The sequence below is a fragment of the Orbicella faveolata genome, unplaced genomic scaffold (assembly GCF_042242905.1).
Source record: "Orbicella faveolata isolate gen_17 unplaced genomic scaffold, um_ofav_v1 contig_26, whole genome shotgun sequence".
NCBI lineage: Eukaryota > Metazoa > Cnidaria > Anthozoa > Scleractinia > Merulinidae > Orbicella > Orbicella faveolata.
The window spans coordinates 13,260,001-13,274,151 of NW_028301554.1; the positions used below are offsets into that span (position 1 = coordinate 13,260,001).

Consider the following 14,151-nt stretch of genomic DNA (forward strand, 5'->3'; position numbering starts at 1 on the left):
TAGGGGTGTAATATTACACTGTTTTTTTTTCTTGTGGTTCAACACTTTATCTTTTAAAAATGCTCAGAGTAGCATGTAAATACGTAACACAATTAAAATATATCGATAAAACAGAAACCAAACAGAAACAGAGACCACCGACGCGCAGTATGGATCAGGTTTCGTTACCTTTTCCAGTAAAAAATGGGGTTTGTTGTCGATTAACTGACCGTTGTGGAGAGGTTATTTAGCAGTTGGGACGCGCTTTAGTAACCGTTGCCGTTGTGTACAGGCGGCGGTTGTAGAGAGGTTAAAATAACAGTGAATGTATGGACTTTCCGCCGGGAAACAAAAAAACAAAAAAGTGGCGGTTGTAGAGAGGTCCGGGGGGTATTCCCCTACACGGGCTACATTGGTATGTGCTGCCCCGAAGGGTAGGGATCTTCAGCCGTTTTGGTCATAAATAGGATATCGATTTTGGCCATTTTGGTCTTAAATAGGGTATGGTTTTAGCACTCTAGTCTTGAATTGGGTATGTTTCTTAGAAGAAGCTACCTTTTCATCTTTACCAATAAAACCGTCAACAAAAGCCCTTCATAACTTATGTTTAGGGCAACTGTGCCAGCCGCAACGGTCATAAATAAGGCAGCGAATTTTTGGCCAGGTCACGAACAGGGTATCAAAAATCGCAGATTTTGGTCATAAAATAAGTTAAAGTTCTACTGTACAAACGTACAATATATAATTTTTTTTATTTTACACATCTTTTCATCTGAGACTAAAATAAAATAAACATGAGGAAAGTACTGCCGATATTAACTCTCTTTAACTGTCAGCCAGGCATCGATAATCTTCCAGCAACAAAAATCTTCCAAGACTCTGAGAAAAAATAGAAATCTTCAAAAACCATCACGGCGAAATAACGATCAGAACCGTATAGGGTACAAGTTATCAAATTCTACGCCTTTAAAAAGTCGAAGTGAGCAAATGCTTAAAAAGAATTCATAATCACCGAACTTTGACATTCCCCTGAGAGAAATCTTGCGAATGGGAACTGTTGTTCTGTCATTCCATTTGTCTGTGTCCTCCTCGTAGCATTCTACAGCCATCTTGCCGTCAGGAAAATCACAAGGATCCTGGAAGGGCTTTCTAACACGACCTCCAAGGACGTAGATGGTGTCATCAATCAACACCATTTTTCCAAAGGCTCGAGGCACTGTCAAGCTGGCTATGAACTGCCATTCATTGGTCGCTATGGTGTAAACTTCACAGCTAATCAGCCAGTCATCAAAAATCCCGTGTCCTCCGGCAATGAAAATCTTTTCGTCATTTTTACTGACACCAAAAGCATTTCTCCTGGCCTCTTTTAAAGGCTCTATTTCTTTCCATTCGTTTCCCTCGGTGTCAAATGTTGAAGAGTGAGAGAGGGCACTCTTTGAATAGCTATCACTTGCATTGTAGCCATAACTACGGTTGAGCGTTCGTCCCCCGATAACATATAACACTCTGTCAACAACTACGGTACAAAATAATGCCTTTTTAAGCCAGTGAAACAAAGGAGTCATTGAATTCAAGTCAACGTTGAATCTCCAAAGCGCAAAGGAGTGCCTTTCTGCTACAATAAAACATATCTCATCTTTAATAACCAACACATCATATAAAGATGTGTAATGTAATTTCATAAATGCTAAGCTCAAATCCAATTTTGTCCACGGTGCTGGAGACCATCGGTTTAAAACTGGATCATAGCATTGCGATCTGGCGATGTCTTTGGTAACAACAAATACTTTACCTCGATACGAGAATACGCGTGTTGGTTCGCATGAGGTCCAGGGCAAGCGGTACCACTGTTCCGTTGAAGGAAGATAAAAGTTGGTGTGGTAAAGAGTCTGTTCGAGTTCACAAACCGTGACTACGATAACATCTCTCTCCAGAGCCCTCCTGGGAGGGTGTGGACGTGGAATGACACAATCTGTTGATCGATCCTGCCATTGCAATGCAAGAAAAACACTTTCAAGGCACTCTTCATCTTCTTTCACAAGATCATTAGTCACGACATTGCTCGCTAAAAAGTCGCGCGATATACAGGTCAGTCGAACGTGACGAAATAAGTCACGAAATTTTACGCGTCGTTGGCCATGATCAACCCATCGTAGCACGAATTCAAAGACGTTTTCTTCAGCGTCAATGACGATCTCATCGCTGGAAATCCATTTTTCAACCTCATGGCTTGAGAGGTTAAAAAAACCGTCGGATTCAGCGACGGAAGAAAAGTTTGAGTGAATGAATTTTCGACGGCTAGCAATCAGGCCTTGACACAAATATTTTCCTGCTAGGTGGTAAATTGAAATGCAATTCGCAGTGGTGATGTGTTCCTCAAGATATTTTCCTGCGAAAGCTTTCAGATTTGAGAGGAGAAGATAATCTGCTAATTCGACTAGGTTCTCGGCATTTTCTTGAGTGGATATCTGAACGCTGCCGGTGTAAATAAACTCCAGAATAACTGCCATATCAGACTCGAAGATCATCTCCAGCCGAATAACTCTTTCATTATTTTCTTTCATGTCGCTGTTGAGGAGCTTTTCAAAGAAGCTGCTCGCCCGCGAAAGTACGCTTCTATGAGCCTGAAGCTCCTTTCCATCTTTCACAACCAAAGTTACATCACTAGGATGTCTATGATCTTTTAGCTTGAGATCAAGCCGATTCATGGTTCTTCAAGAGTCAGAGAGTTAAACTGACTCCTGAAGAAAACAGATTCCTCGCTCTTTGAATCTGTCAGCTGCTGAAATCATTATTAACTAGCGCTGTTTCACTCGAGTGATCCATGTACGCACGCTCGCTTGTCTATAAATGCTGTGTCATCCTTAGCTCAGCAATATCAACTGGCTTTGAGGGCCGACAGTGATATTAACTATTTATAAACATTCACATCAAAACAAAGTAAAGTAAAGTCAGCGTTCAAACTTAATGGCCCATCAGCAAGGCACCTATCTCTGGTTCTAACCTAATGGCCCATCAGCAAGGCACCTACCTCTGGTTCTCTTAACCTTCAACGGGAGATCAAATCTCTATTGAGCGTTTCTCGTGATAACAGATTATGAGACTACAAACGTACTATACATAAACAAAGTATTTTACAAATCTTTTGACCTGAAACTTCTAATATAAAATACACATGAGGAAACTCGTGCCACAATAACAACTGCAACTTTTAGCAGGCCTTCTAAAACTCATTAAAAATTCAATAAGTTTAGACAACGGAAATCATGACCGTGACGGCGGTGTTCTTAGTTAGAATATATTTTTACAATTTCATTTTTCCGTTTTCTCTTTAGCTTTGATTGAGAAGATATATCAAAAACTCAAGACAGTGTTTGACAAAAATTCCTCATACCTCGAAGTTCGTCAAAAATACTCCGCTACGCGTCGTATTTTCTTTTCTCTTTTTGATGTTTAGAAATGTGGTTAAACACGGTGTTTCGTGTTTGATATATTACATCGACATTTCTGTATCTTTAAGCAACAAAAATCTTCATAGTCACAGCGGGAAAGTAGAAATACGTAAAACACTGTGAAAAAAATCAAGAGAATTTTATGATCAGTTCCGTATAGGATAAGTTATTATATTAAACGCATTTAAACCTTTCGCCACGGGAGTAGACTGTTCACATCCTCTCTATTTAGGCACCCGTAAGAAAAAGCGAGCGAAGCGAGCGCGAAGCACGCTGGGGTGGAGGTTGGGTTTACGAGCGAAGCGAGCAAGAAGAAAGTCTTCCGTTTTGCGCTGGCGTTCAGTTCTCTCGCGATTCTATCCGCGCGTTTAACGATGGAATAAAAATACGAGAAAATAGAGGACTGTGAACAGTCTACCACGGGAGAGAACTTGTGTGCTTCTGACGACAGAGTTTGATTGGTTTAAATCTGTCTGATTTGATGACATTTTCGCACCAAAATGATCTTGTACTACTCAATTGTGAAACCCCTTTACATGATATATTTCACTACCCCAGGAAGTTTTGTAACTTTTTACTTCATGATCAAATAGTATGCGCCTCTAAAGTATTTTATGTCGACACATTCATCAAAAGCTGTAAAATAAGATAAAGTTTAGGGTTATATCAGAAGCATATAATCCCGAAGCGCGTAAATTCTCTTTAGATGTTCAGAAAGATGCTGAGGTTTTTTATCCCACCAATCAGAACTACGGATTTTTTTTGCCCAAATATGGAATCAGAGGCTTGAAGGCAAGCTTCTTTACAAAATGGCGCCCTTTCGCAGAGAGGCTGAAGGGATAAATCTTAACATCTTCTGACCCCAGTTGTTCGAAGGCTGGATAACGCTATCCATGAGATAAATCGCTATCCAGTGGATAAGTGTTAACAAAACAAACCACGCTATCCGCTGGATAGTGATTTATCCCGTGGATAGCGTTATCCACCTTTTGAACAACCTGGGCCTGATCTTCAGCGACGTCATCAAAACGATGAAGTATGACGTCATCGCTTAAAAATGGCTATAAAAATGGGTTTTTTCGCTTACATAAGGGACCGTTCATTTTTTATGAGGGAGGGGGGGCTGGTGGGATTTGGGAAGCACCATTTAAAAATCGCATGACCCCCCCTCAGCTTACCAATTTTTTCACATGGCCCCCCCTTATAGCGGACATTTTTTGGGATGACCCCCCCCCCAAAAAAAAATTGAACAAACAATATTTAGATTTCAACTTTTTTAATATTTCTCTTTTATCCCCCTACTTCACGTTTTTGTGCTCACTATGAAGACAATATTTACAATCTCTATACGACAGAGAGCTGTTGTTTAAGAAACAAATCAAAAGAAAGAGAAGTCAATTTAGGATCTCCTAGTTATGGCTCGCCCTGAGCGTGTGGCATTTGGCCTCTAATTGGCATCTTCCTCATCTGAATTGATGAATGCAAGAGTGATGTCACTTGAGTCATCTTCTCCCCCAGAGTCAATGGCATCACTGTCATACTCATCATTGTCACTTTCATCTGTTTCACTGCTGTCAGCACTTGCCCTGTTGTCATTTTGTGTCAATGTCCTGGCATTTCTCAGTGTTGGTGGGCCAGCTCTGAGAGGACTCTTCTGCTGCAAGCATGAATGTCTTACAATTGCCTTTACTTTCTCACTCTTGCTACTTTTCAAATGCTGCTTCAGCCCGTGGTGGTTTGAGTACTTGTTTAGTTCTGGAACACGTAGCTTTTTAAGCTTGGTTAGATCTTCGCACAACTCAGTCCAAGGATAATCCTCCTCCCTACTTAACTTTGCCTTTTCTTCTGCTCTCTTTTTCCTTTTAAATTCCAGCACTTCAAGATGCTGAAGATAATCCACCACAAACTTCGATTTGGCAATAAACTCATCTGCAAATAGAGCAACGCTCTCTGGGTCAGATAAAACCAGCCTGCCACTTCCATGCTCGTTCTTCTTTATATTGTTAATCCAATCGGGGAAAGAGCGCATTACTACATGAGCATCATGAAAGAGGCTCATTCCAAAATGCGCAATAATGGCGAAAGCGACGAGTCGTTTAAGAAAAGGTTTACAGCTGAACGATCCAGGCAGTTTGACATCTTACAAGCAAAAGAAGCAATTTTTCTAGGTGCGGATGGCTGTTCAGAAAGGGCGAGTGAGTTTTCCATGCAAGGGTACCAGTTGAAGCCCAGTGATGGAAGAAAACTGAACTTCTCCATCAAAGAGCACAGAGCAATGGTGGAAAAGTTGAATGTCATATTGAAAGATGTAAAGGAACACGATTCCACACTCTTTCAGTCCAATTGGCTTGCTTTAAAGCAGGGCGAAGAATTTGCCCACAGTTTTAATGTAAAACAGATCAAATGTACAGAAGCTAAGTTGACGAAGGTCACGCAGGACATGGAAGCACTAGAAAATAAGAAGAGCAATTATAACAGCATATTCAAAGGCATACTCAAACAGCACATCAACAAAAGGAGAAGGAAAAAAGAAAACCGCAGAAAGTCAAATGAAAGAAAGAGGAAGCGGACTGAAAACAACGTCCAACGAGTTTATGGAATCTGTGTTGGAAACCCGCTAGGAAATGATCTTCCACAATGCCTTGTGTACCCTCCTAGAACGGCCGTCCCGGTAGAGTGTCTTAAAGTTGAGGATGTTACCACGTCGATATTTAGAAGAGATGGGCCATACATCGCACAGCTCTTGGAAGGGAATTATTTCACCAGTGCTGCAAGAAGCAGAATCACCACCAACCTTGAGCGGGAAGTCAGAGATTATGTTTACACCTTCATGTACCCTGAAGAGTACACTCTGACGGAAAGCAGTGCTGCTTCTTGCAGCATTGGTGAAAGAGACTCCCATAGCAGCACAAGCGGCGACGAAGAACTCGACGACAGCGGAGATGAAGATGAGTGCCAGTGAAAGTTGCATTCGAAAATAACAGTGTTAAATACTTCTTTTCAGTAGCTACAAATGCTTTTTGTCGCTAAACGTTTTTTTAAAGCAGAAGGAAAGTTTGTAATAAATTTGTATCCTGCCTTCTATGTTTATTCTATAGCAATTTTTTTGATATTCAAACATTATGCCATTTTAAAGTTTTACTAAAATATTTCACGTGACCCCCCCTTTTTCCCTTATTTTTTTGGGATGGCCCCCCCTCGAAAGCCATTTTTTTTCGCATGGCCCCCCTCCCAAATCCCACCAGCCCCCCCTACCTTATAAAAAATGAACGGTCCCTAAATGGCTAAATGAATGTCGTTTGAGTAAGATATTGTAATTGTCTTTGTTTTTTAGTCGTAATAAAGTGTGCTTTGCTATTGAAGAGAATTTGCCTCATGTTCTAAATTACCTTCACATTTTGGGGTGAAAGAAGAAAGGAAGGAGTGAAAAAAGAAGTTAATTAGTTAAAATATATGTGTGTGTTTTCGGATTAATGACAGAGTTGATATTATCTATTTAGACCATGGAGTACTCCCAGCTGTGATGCACACGGTTTGTTTAGACTGTATCAGACAGTAATTGGAAAATTTCATGGAATCCTGTTTTTCTTTTAAGGTCCTCGTACGGAGATGGCCGCTGGTATCGTATTCGTGTTGTACACACGTCTGTAAATGCAACGCTGACAGTGAATCTCGTGGGCTCATTAGAGGCACCTGACGGTCGCTATGTCGACACTGGTGAAACAGTTATGGACAGCGGTCATGTGATCACCTTCGGAGCGCTCATTCCAAACAGGTTAGTCCCGAAATAAAAAAAACAATAATAGAAACTTTTTAAAGCTTAAAAGCTTTAAATTAAAGCATAGGGAATAACACTTGGGCTTCTCGAGTTATAATAATCCTGGATTAACCGCGCGCTGATAGACGAATTCAGTTTCTTCTGAATCTTTTTAATGGTCCAAATACAAAGTTCTAAGCCATATTGTTGCTGTTTCAGTGTATCAAACTTTGAAGTTACAGACGTGTTTTCTGGCGATATGGACAATTTACTGCTATTTAGCAGCAAATTTGCGTCTCTTGTTCCCCGATACTTCAACGACCCAGCACTGATGATTGCCAAGCAAGGAGTGTCGTTTTCTGGAGTTATCAGAGGAAAGGTAGGATACATTGATAGGAGTCAGGTGTATGCCCAAAAAGAATCCAAAGGCACCCGAGCTCAATGTGACTGAACACGAGGAACGAGCGGGTAGCTGATAGTTTTCCTTCAATTTTAGTGTAAAATATTACAGAACTGAGCAGTGATAGGTGAAGTCAGCATTCTTGTTAATATTGTGCATCTGCCTACGAAACGGATCCCTTTTTCAATAATTATAAACAAATTGACGTCATTGCTTCCCAACTCTATCACGGTTGTCCATAGTTTGAACCTTTTAAGAAAAAAAATCTCTTTGAGCTCGGGGAAACATGTGTTTGTCGTAATTAGAAAACAGCTGGCCAATTCGAGCCTTTCAAAACAGCAAAGCGTTCATAAGCAAATTCAATGTTAATTTTAATCGCGGAGTGAGCCTTTCAAGAAGCTTAGTGTATGATTAACAAGGCGGAAGGAGCTATCGACTACACTTGTTTGTAGGTAGAATTCCCAGACCGTAAATGTTCTGGTGATCAATAGCTTTGTTCGGTGTTTGTTCCTTAAGTGATGCTCATGCTGCTTTTAACTTTCAGACTGAATATGGAACACGTTTCTATGGTTACCAAGAGGAAACTGGTGACTGTTCATATGCAAGTATTGACATCAGCAGTGAAATAGCGACAATGTCTTCTTTAACCTTTACTTTTAAGACAAACGGAGAGAGTGGAGTACTTCTCTACAGCAAAAGTGATGTAAGCATGTTGTAAGAACTGTTTACATATCTTAAAGTTGTAAGCGGAACAGGGATTGTTTGAAACTGTGTTTCGGAAAATTACATGGAAGTCTCCGCGTTATAAATTATAATTACAACTTAACCTGCTGACGTCAATTGATCTGAACGCTTGTATAGTAGGACCACAAATGGAATAGTTATATAAAACTTGGGCAAAATTAATTCAGGATCTCGTATTACTTTTATTAATGCTGGCTTAACAAAACACGTTAAGTTGGTGCGAATGGGACATAAATTACGAAATGATCAACGTCTTATTTGTTTCTACAGTATCAATAATCAGGCAAACGCAGTCATCAACGATGTCAGCTATTCCTATGAAGATTAGAAGGCTAAGTGGCCTACTTAAATCCAAGCTGATAAACAATTATTCCATGATGAAGCAAAGCATGCTCTCTTTTGTGTTACTTTACCCTTTATACAGATGCCAGGAGCGCCATCACTGTATATGACTTTGTTTCATGGTGACTTATTACTACGGCTGGGGAACATTGATTCTGATTTGGTGTTCTCTTCATCAAATATCACCTTCTCTGACAATTCGTGGCTTGTCATCCATCTTCAGCTGTCGGACAGTGGGTAGGTTACAATAGCTATCTATCATCATCATCGTCTGGCTGTATTGAATAGAGACCGTAGCAGAGCATCTCACTCCCCTCACGAACAATACAAAGGCGTATAACAATCTTTGAAGATAAAGAAGATAACTAAAGAAGTTAAAATTGATTTGCCTTTCCTGTGTATGAAGAGGTAACATTGAAAAGGTAGTCTCCAACGTCCTTTCCACTTCTAACCCCTTGTAGCTCAAACTATCTAGCTTTGTATGCCCTACATACAAAGTTCCTTGTATATATAGGGATGGACCCTGCAATGCAATCCTTACTGTGAGAGCCAGTAATGCCTAAAATCTATTCTAGATAATGGGAACAGATATAGATCAGGATTTGTCTCAAATTTTCCGAGATACGACACTTTACAATGTGGCTAGAGCAGTGTGCTATCTTAACAAATAAACGTCCTGGTATGATTTTTTACGTTTGTTTTCTCTTAACAGATACGCACTGTATGTGAACGACAGTCTTCTTTTTACGGATGTTTTTGACTTTGTGGCTTCACCTCTGATTCTTCGCCAACCGTTTTACATGGGCGGTATTCCATCGAACGAGTCCTCTCAAGTTCCTTACGCCCTATGCTTTAAAGGAGGGATGAAGGACTTGATCATCGATACAAAGTAAATAAAATCTGATAAAGGCCTTTTACTTGGTGCATTTTGCAAGTCAGTTTACCCATTCTGCATTTTAATTGCCAGGGTTATAAATACGACCAAAAGTTACACCAATTTTGCTACAAATATATTAAACACGAGAGACCGTGTTTTACCACATTCCCCATTACCGAAAAAAGAGTTAAGTAGGACGCGCAGCCGAGTATTCTTGACGCACTTACAGCTATAAAAAAATTGTAGTTGTTCACAGACGAAGCAAATATAAATGAAACATTTCAATTACGTTGAAAGTAAAGCGTTAGCAAAATTCTGAAAGTTATGGTGCGCTTTTGTTGTTAAGTAGAACAGATACTAACTTTGTTCCTTGTTTGTTCCTCTCACCCTCCAGCTCAGTGAGTTTCTTCTCTGGCCACTCAATTGGTGTATCAAATGCCGGTGTCATTCCGGCCCGTGTACCTCCACCCATCCCTCCCTCATGTAGAGCCCCACTACCCCCACCGACTGCGTCCAACAACGACAGGACCGTGCATTTTAATCTTCAAGGAAGCAAAGGAAAAGGTTACATTGGATTTAAGTTAAGCGAAGAACAAAGCAACATATTTGAACTTAGGTAAAAAGATTGTTTTCTTGTCCTATTTCTTTAAGGTTTTTTTGAGATTTCTCGCTACATCTTATGTCACTTGTTCCCACCGAAGAAGAGTTACCTCAAGAACCAGAAAGGGCAGCATTACAGATTAGAAATAAAACCTTTTTTCTATCCTTCTTTTAATTATTACCATTGCGATAAAGAACTGCGATTGGTTAAAAGCTATCTCCGTGATCAGTTCTTAATTCCTATATGGGATCCTACAAAGAGAGAAGCACTCATGAAAGTCTTGATCCTGTGAAACGTTGTGAAGAGTTCCTATTCTCACAACTTTTCCCCTCAATGTAATGGAGCATGGAAAACATTTTCCATTTCTTAAAGGTAACACAGCCATGAAGGATAGAAATGCACCTATCCAGCAATAGATCTTTGACAGCTGTTCTGTATGAGTTAGTAACTGACTTGAGAAAATTCCTTTTTGAGATTAAGCTTATAAGGCATCACTTGCACTAATTTAATGCTCTTTTTCAGCTTTGTAGTCGGTGTGACCTTCCGAGCTCTATCTGATGACGGTCTTCTGTTATACGCCACTGATAATGACACACACCCGACCCAGTTCTTTTCAGTCGAGCTTGTCCAAGGGCGAATATTGTTCGAGTTCAATTCAGGTAGAGGCCTGGTGTCTATTAGTACCAAGCAAAAGTATTCTGGGAATGGCCACTGGTACACGGTATGTATTATGGGACATTTGAAAACACTTCTCTCTAAGGACCATAACCCAATTACTAAAGTGTACTTAGACAGATTTTGGATAGGAAGTGGGAGTTGAATTAATTCATATCTCTAACTGATCAGAACTGCAAGTTTTACTTTACGCGTCATAATACGTAGAGTCTCCCCTTTCTAGTACCTTCAGTCTTGTTGCAAAACATCGACTGGTCATGATCAAGATAAACCTTTTCTCGTCCTTCTTTGCTCATCCTTGTAGTACTAGTAAGCACCAATTATAAGAAGTAGAGTAAGTAGCCATTAAAATTGACAAAATGCTTCAATCAATCGGAATGAAACTTCCTCTTTTCTCTTTTCAGCTATATTGGTAGTTTTAAAACCACTTTAATGACCAAGCCAGGGAAAGTCAGTAGTTACACCACTTCAAAATCACTTCACTAACTGAAATAATTTGATTCATATCAGGTTTATATTCTCCGAATGTTACATTTTGGTGCCATTTTACTGAGTACCAACGAGTATGCTAACGGAAGACACAACCCGCCTGGTGAATCTATGAATCTACGTCGTCTTTACATTGGTGGCCTTCCAAGTCACGTGATTGCCCCTGCTGTCACAAACAGGTATGTTTAACACTGCACAAAGTGACAATAAGGAGAATTTAAGGATTTGTAGTCAGCCCTAGTTTGGTATAGAAATGATAACGTTGTAAAATTGACTCGCGTTATGGCGATCTCTCGTGATACTGAGCATACTCTCAACCGAAACTAGCTAAGTACCGTTTTTGGTCGTCGGGATTTTCTACCAGATAGGCTTTAGTAAAATTATCGGAGAACCAACCGTTACCGTTCCATTGTGTATTCAGTCTTTTAAAGGAAAAAATTTCACTTGCAACTACCAGACAAGAAGGTCATTTAAACTGGTATATGATATGAAATGATCAAATTGTGCCATGAACGAAATGAGTTGATGGCATATTTCCGCCACATTTTCAATTACTTTGAGATGTTGTTGTGAAAGTATTTTTCTTTCCTTAATTTTAAGTGGTGGAGATTTTAATCTACAACAGGGAACAAACAAACCAAACCTAAAAGAAATTTTAACAAAAGATTCGGCTTTAATTTTAATTTATAAACGTCCGAATTACTGTTAATTTTTCTGATTGTTGATATTTGCTGGTGTTTTGCAGGTACCTTGGGTTTGCAGGCTGTATCAAGGATTTTGATGTTGCTGATGTCCCTGATTCCTTGTTTGATTTAAGTAAACCCAACATGACTGGATCTAACGAGACACGTGGATCGTGTTATGAGACTGCTCAGCCTGGTCTCGGCTTCAACGGTTCTGCCTGGGCCAGATTTGGTACGAAATTAAAAGCCGTAACTAATACATCCGTACGCCGCAGAAATTTACAGTCATTCAGGGGGCCATCAGTCCTTCTCTCTGGTCTGATATGGCCGCCTCTCTGGTTTAATAAATTACTTACGTTCTCGGGCTTGTGAGCATAAATCTTGATTCACTGACAATGAGGGGTTCATAAAGTCGCAGAGACGCCAGCGGGAATATACACATGTTTTAATGTCCATTTCTGACTTTCTTAGCGATATGGATAAACATAAACTGCTTGCTTTTCGCAGTAAATCCATTACTAAGTACTGAATATAGACACCGTTCTTTAGCGAGCTCGAGTACGGGATAAAAGAAAACAATTTCTTGTTTATTTCTAGATAACTTCAGTTTAAATGCAGAGTTCAATGTTCAGCTGACTTTCCGCACCTCATCACGTGACGGGGTATTGTTTCTGATAACCGGGAACTCTAGGAGTTCACCAGGTAAGACATAACAGACAAGGGGCTTGGTCTTGAACCTCTCAAATAGTATTTCCGTTGGCTTTTCGTTAAAATCCTTAAAGCTACTTATCTGAAAGAAAATAAACATTGAAAGCTAAATCCTTAACGTCATAAACTCTGGTCAGTGTAAATTCCACACCCCTCAGGGGTGTGGAATTTACCAGTGGTCGACGTTTATCTTAACAAAGGCATATAACAGCCAAAGAACAACTATGATACTCGGTACATAGTCAACTTTGGCGCAATAATCCATAAAGAAGACTTTGACACAAGCAAGAGCAAAAGTTGTTAAAAAGGCAGTTATGGAAAGAGAAGTTTATTTAATGTATACGGATGAACGGCAGATTTTATGATGAAGGAAAAGGAGCTTCCAATTGTGTTAAAGCATCAAACTCTGGTTTCGTAAATACATCTTACAACATTTTAGAGTGACTTTAAGAATATTAAGCATTCGGGGAGGAAAATTAAGAAACACAGGAAAACAAGATCCTTTGTTGAGTCCCTTACGGGAGAAAAAAAAAACCGCACGCATGAAGTTTATTTCCGTAACCATTTGTACAATTTCAAGTTAAACATAGAGTCCTACTAAACAGACAACATCGGTTATGTGTGGTTCATAGTTTAGTGCGTTTAAAGTGCTTTTGTTTTAACAACAGGTAACAGAATGCACATCCGTTTGGAACTGTCAAGTGGCCAGGTATTATAAAGAATGTTTTTAACAAAGATTGAACGTGACGAGTAATAAATAAACATACAAATAAAAACAGAACGGTGAAATCTTCCTAACGTGTCGTGCCCTGATATCACCGGGATTTTGCTGATAAAACGCTCAATATATTCACTGTTCCAAAATGTATTTTTGTACACCGAAACGTTGCGGCTTAGTATTCTGTAAAGCCTCGGCTTGGACCGAAGAAAAGTCATACCAAACAAATCCGTAATTGCTGATGTTTGTCTATTTTCCCTTATAGATAGTTCTGACGTATAATACCACAATAAACCAATCTCGAGTTGTTTGGACGGAGCCCGGGCTTGGAAATGATACTCAGTCCTCTTACCTCATGTGCCAAATGAATTGGCACTCAGTCAGAGTCATTAAACAGAGCCCTAACGTCACTATAACCCTGGATGAACTCCATTCTGTCAGTAGCCCAATGAGACATGGCACCAATATGACAGGGGAACTGTTTCTTGGCGGATATCCAGGTAAAATCTCTACAGATAACGGTTAGGAGATACCAAGTGTACTCTTAATGCTCGCTTCTGTCTCGTCTTTTGACAAAAAAAAACTTCTGCAATTTAACGTAGAAATTCGCACGAATTACAAAATTCTCGTTCCACAGCAAGAACATGGCGGGATGGGTGTTTTACATGGCTTACTTTGGTCATTTAAGGTGTCTTGCCGTTTTAAATGACAAACTAGGTATCTGAA

The 14,151-nt window shown here is 39.8% G+C and overlaps 2 protein-coding genes across 2 annotated transcripts in view; one reads left to right on the forward strand and one right to left on the reverse strand.

Moving 5' to 3' along the window:
- Positions 1–14,151, forward strand: part of LOC110063263 (uncharacterized) — a 54,609-nt gene that overhangs the window by 39,431 nt on the left and 1,027 nt on the right. Inside the window, exons 39-50 of the mRNA XM_089296354.1 lie at positions 7,027–7,206; positions 7,408–7,567; positions 8,133–8,291; positions 8,757–8,911; positions 9,387–9,563; positions 9,946–10,167; positions 10,675–10,873; positions 11,338–11,495; positions 12,062–12,231; positions 12,597–12,701; positions 13,376–13,416; positions 13,691–13,925. Of these exons, the coding sequence (XP_089152480.1) occupies positions 7,027–7,206; positions 7,408–7,567; positions 8,133–8,291; positions 8,757–8,911; positions 9,387–9,563; positions 9,946–10,167; positions 10,675–10,873; positions 11,338–11,495; positions 12,062–12,231; positions 12,597–12,701; positions 13,376–13,416; positions 13,691–13,925 (1,961 nt within the window). The remainder of the gene's footprint in view (positions 1–7,026; positions 7,207–7,407; positions 7,568–8,132; positions 8,292–8,756; positions 8,912–9,386; positions 9,564–9,945; positions 10,168–10,674; positions 10,874–11,337; positions 11,496–12,061; positions 12,232–12,596; positions 12,702–13,375; positions 13,417–13,690; positions 13,926–14,151) is intronic.
- On the reverse strand, positions 691–3,036 carry LOC149108214 (kelch-like protein 24). The gene has a single exon (XM_089296345.1). It carries the CDS (start codon positions 2,685–2,687, stop codon positions 906–908), a length of 1,782 nt encoding a protein of 593 aa, XP_089152471.1. The 5' UTR covers positions 2,688–3,036; the 3' UTR covers positions 691–905.

Bases quoted from the DNA above. Each gene is read 5' to 3' on its own strand.
- LOC149108214 (XM_089296345.1), bottom strand. From the start codon at position 2,687: ATGAATCGGCTTGATCTCAAGCTAAAAGATCATAGACATCCTAGTGAT.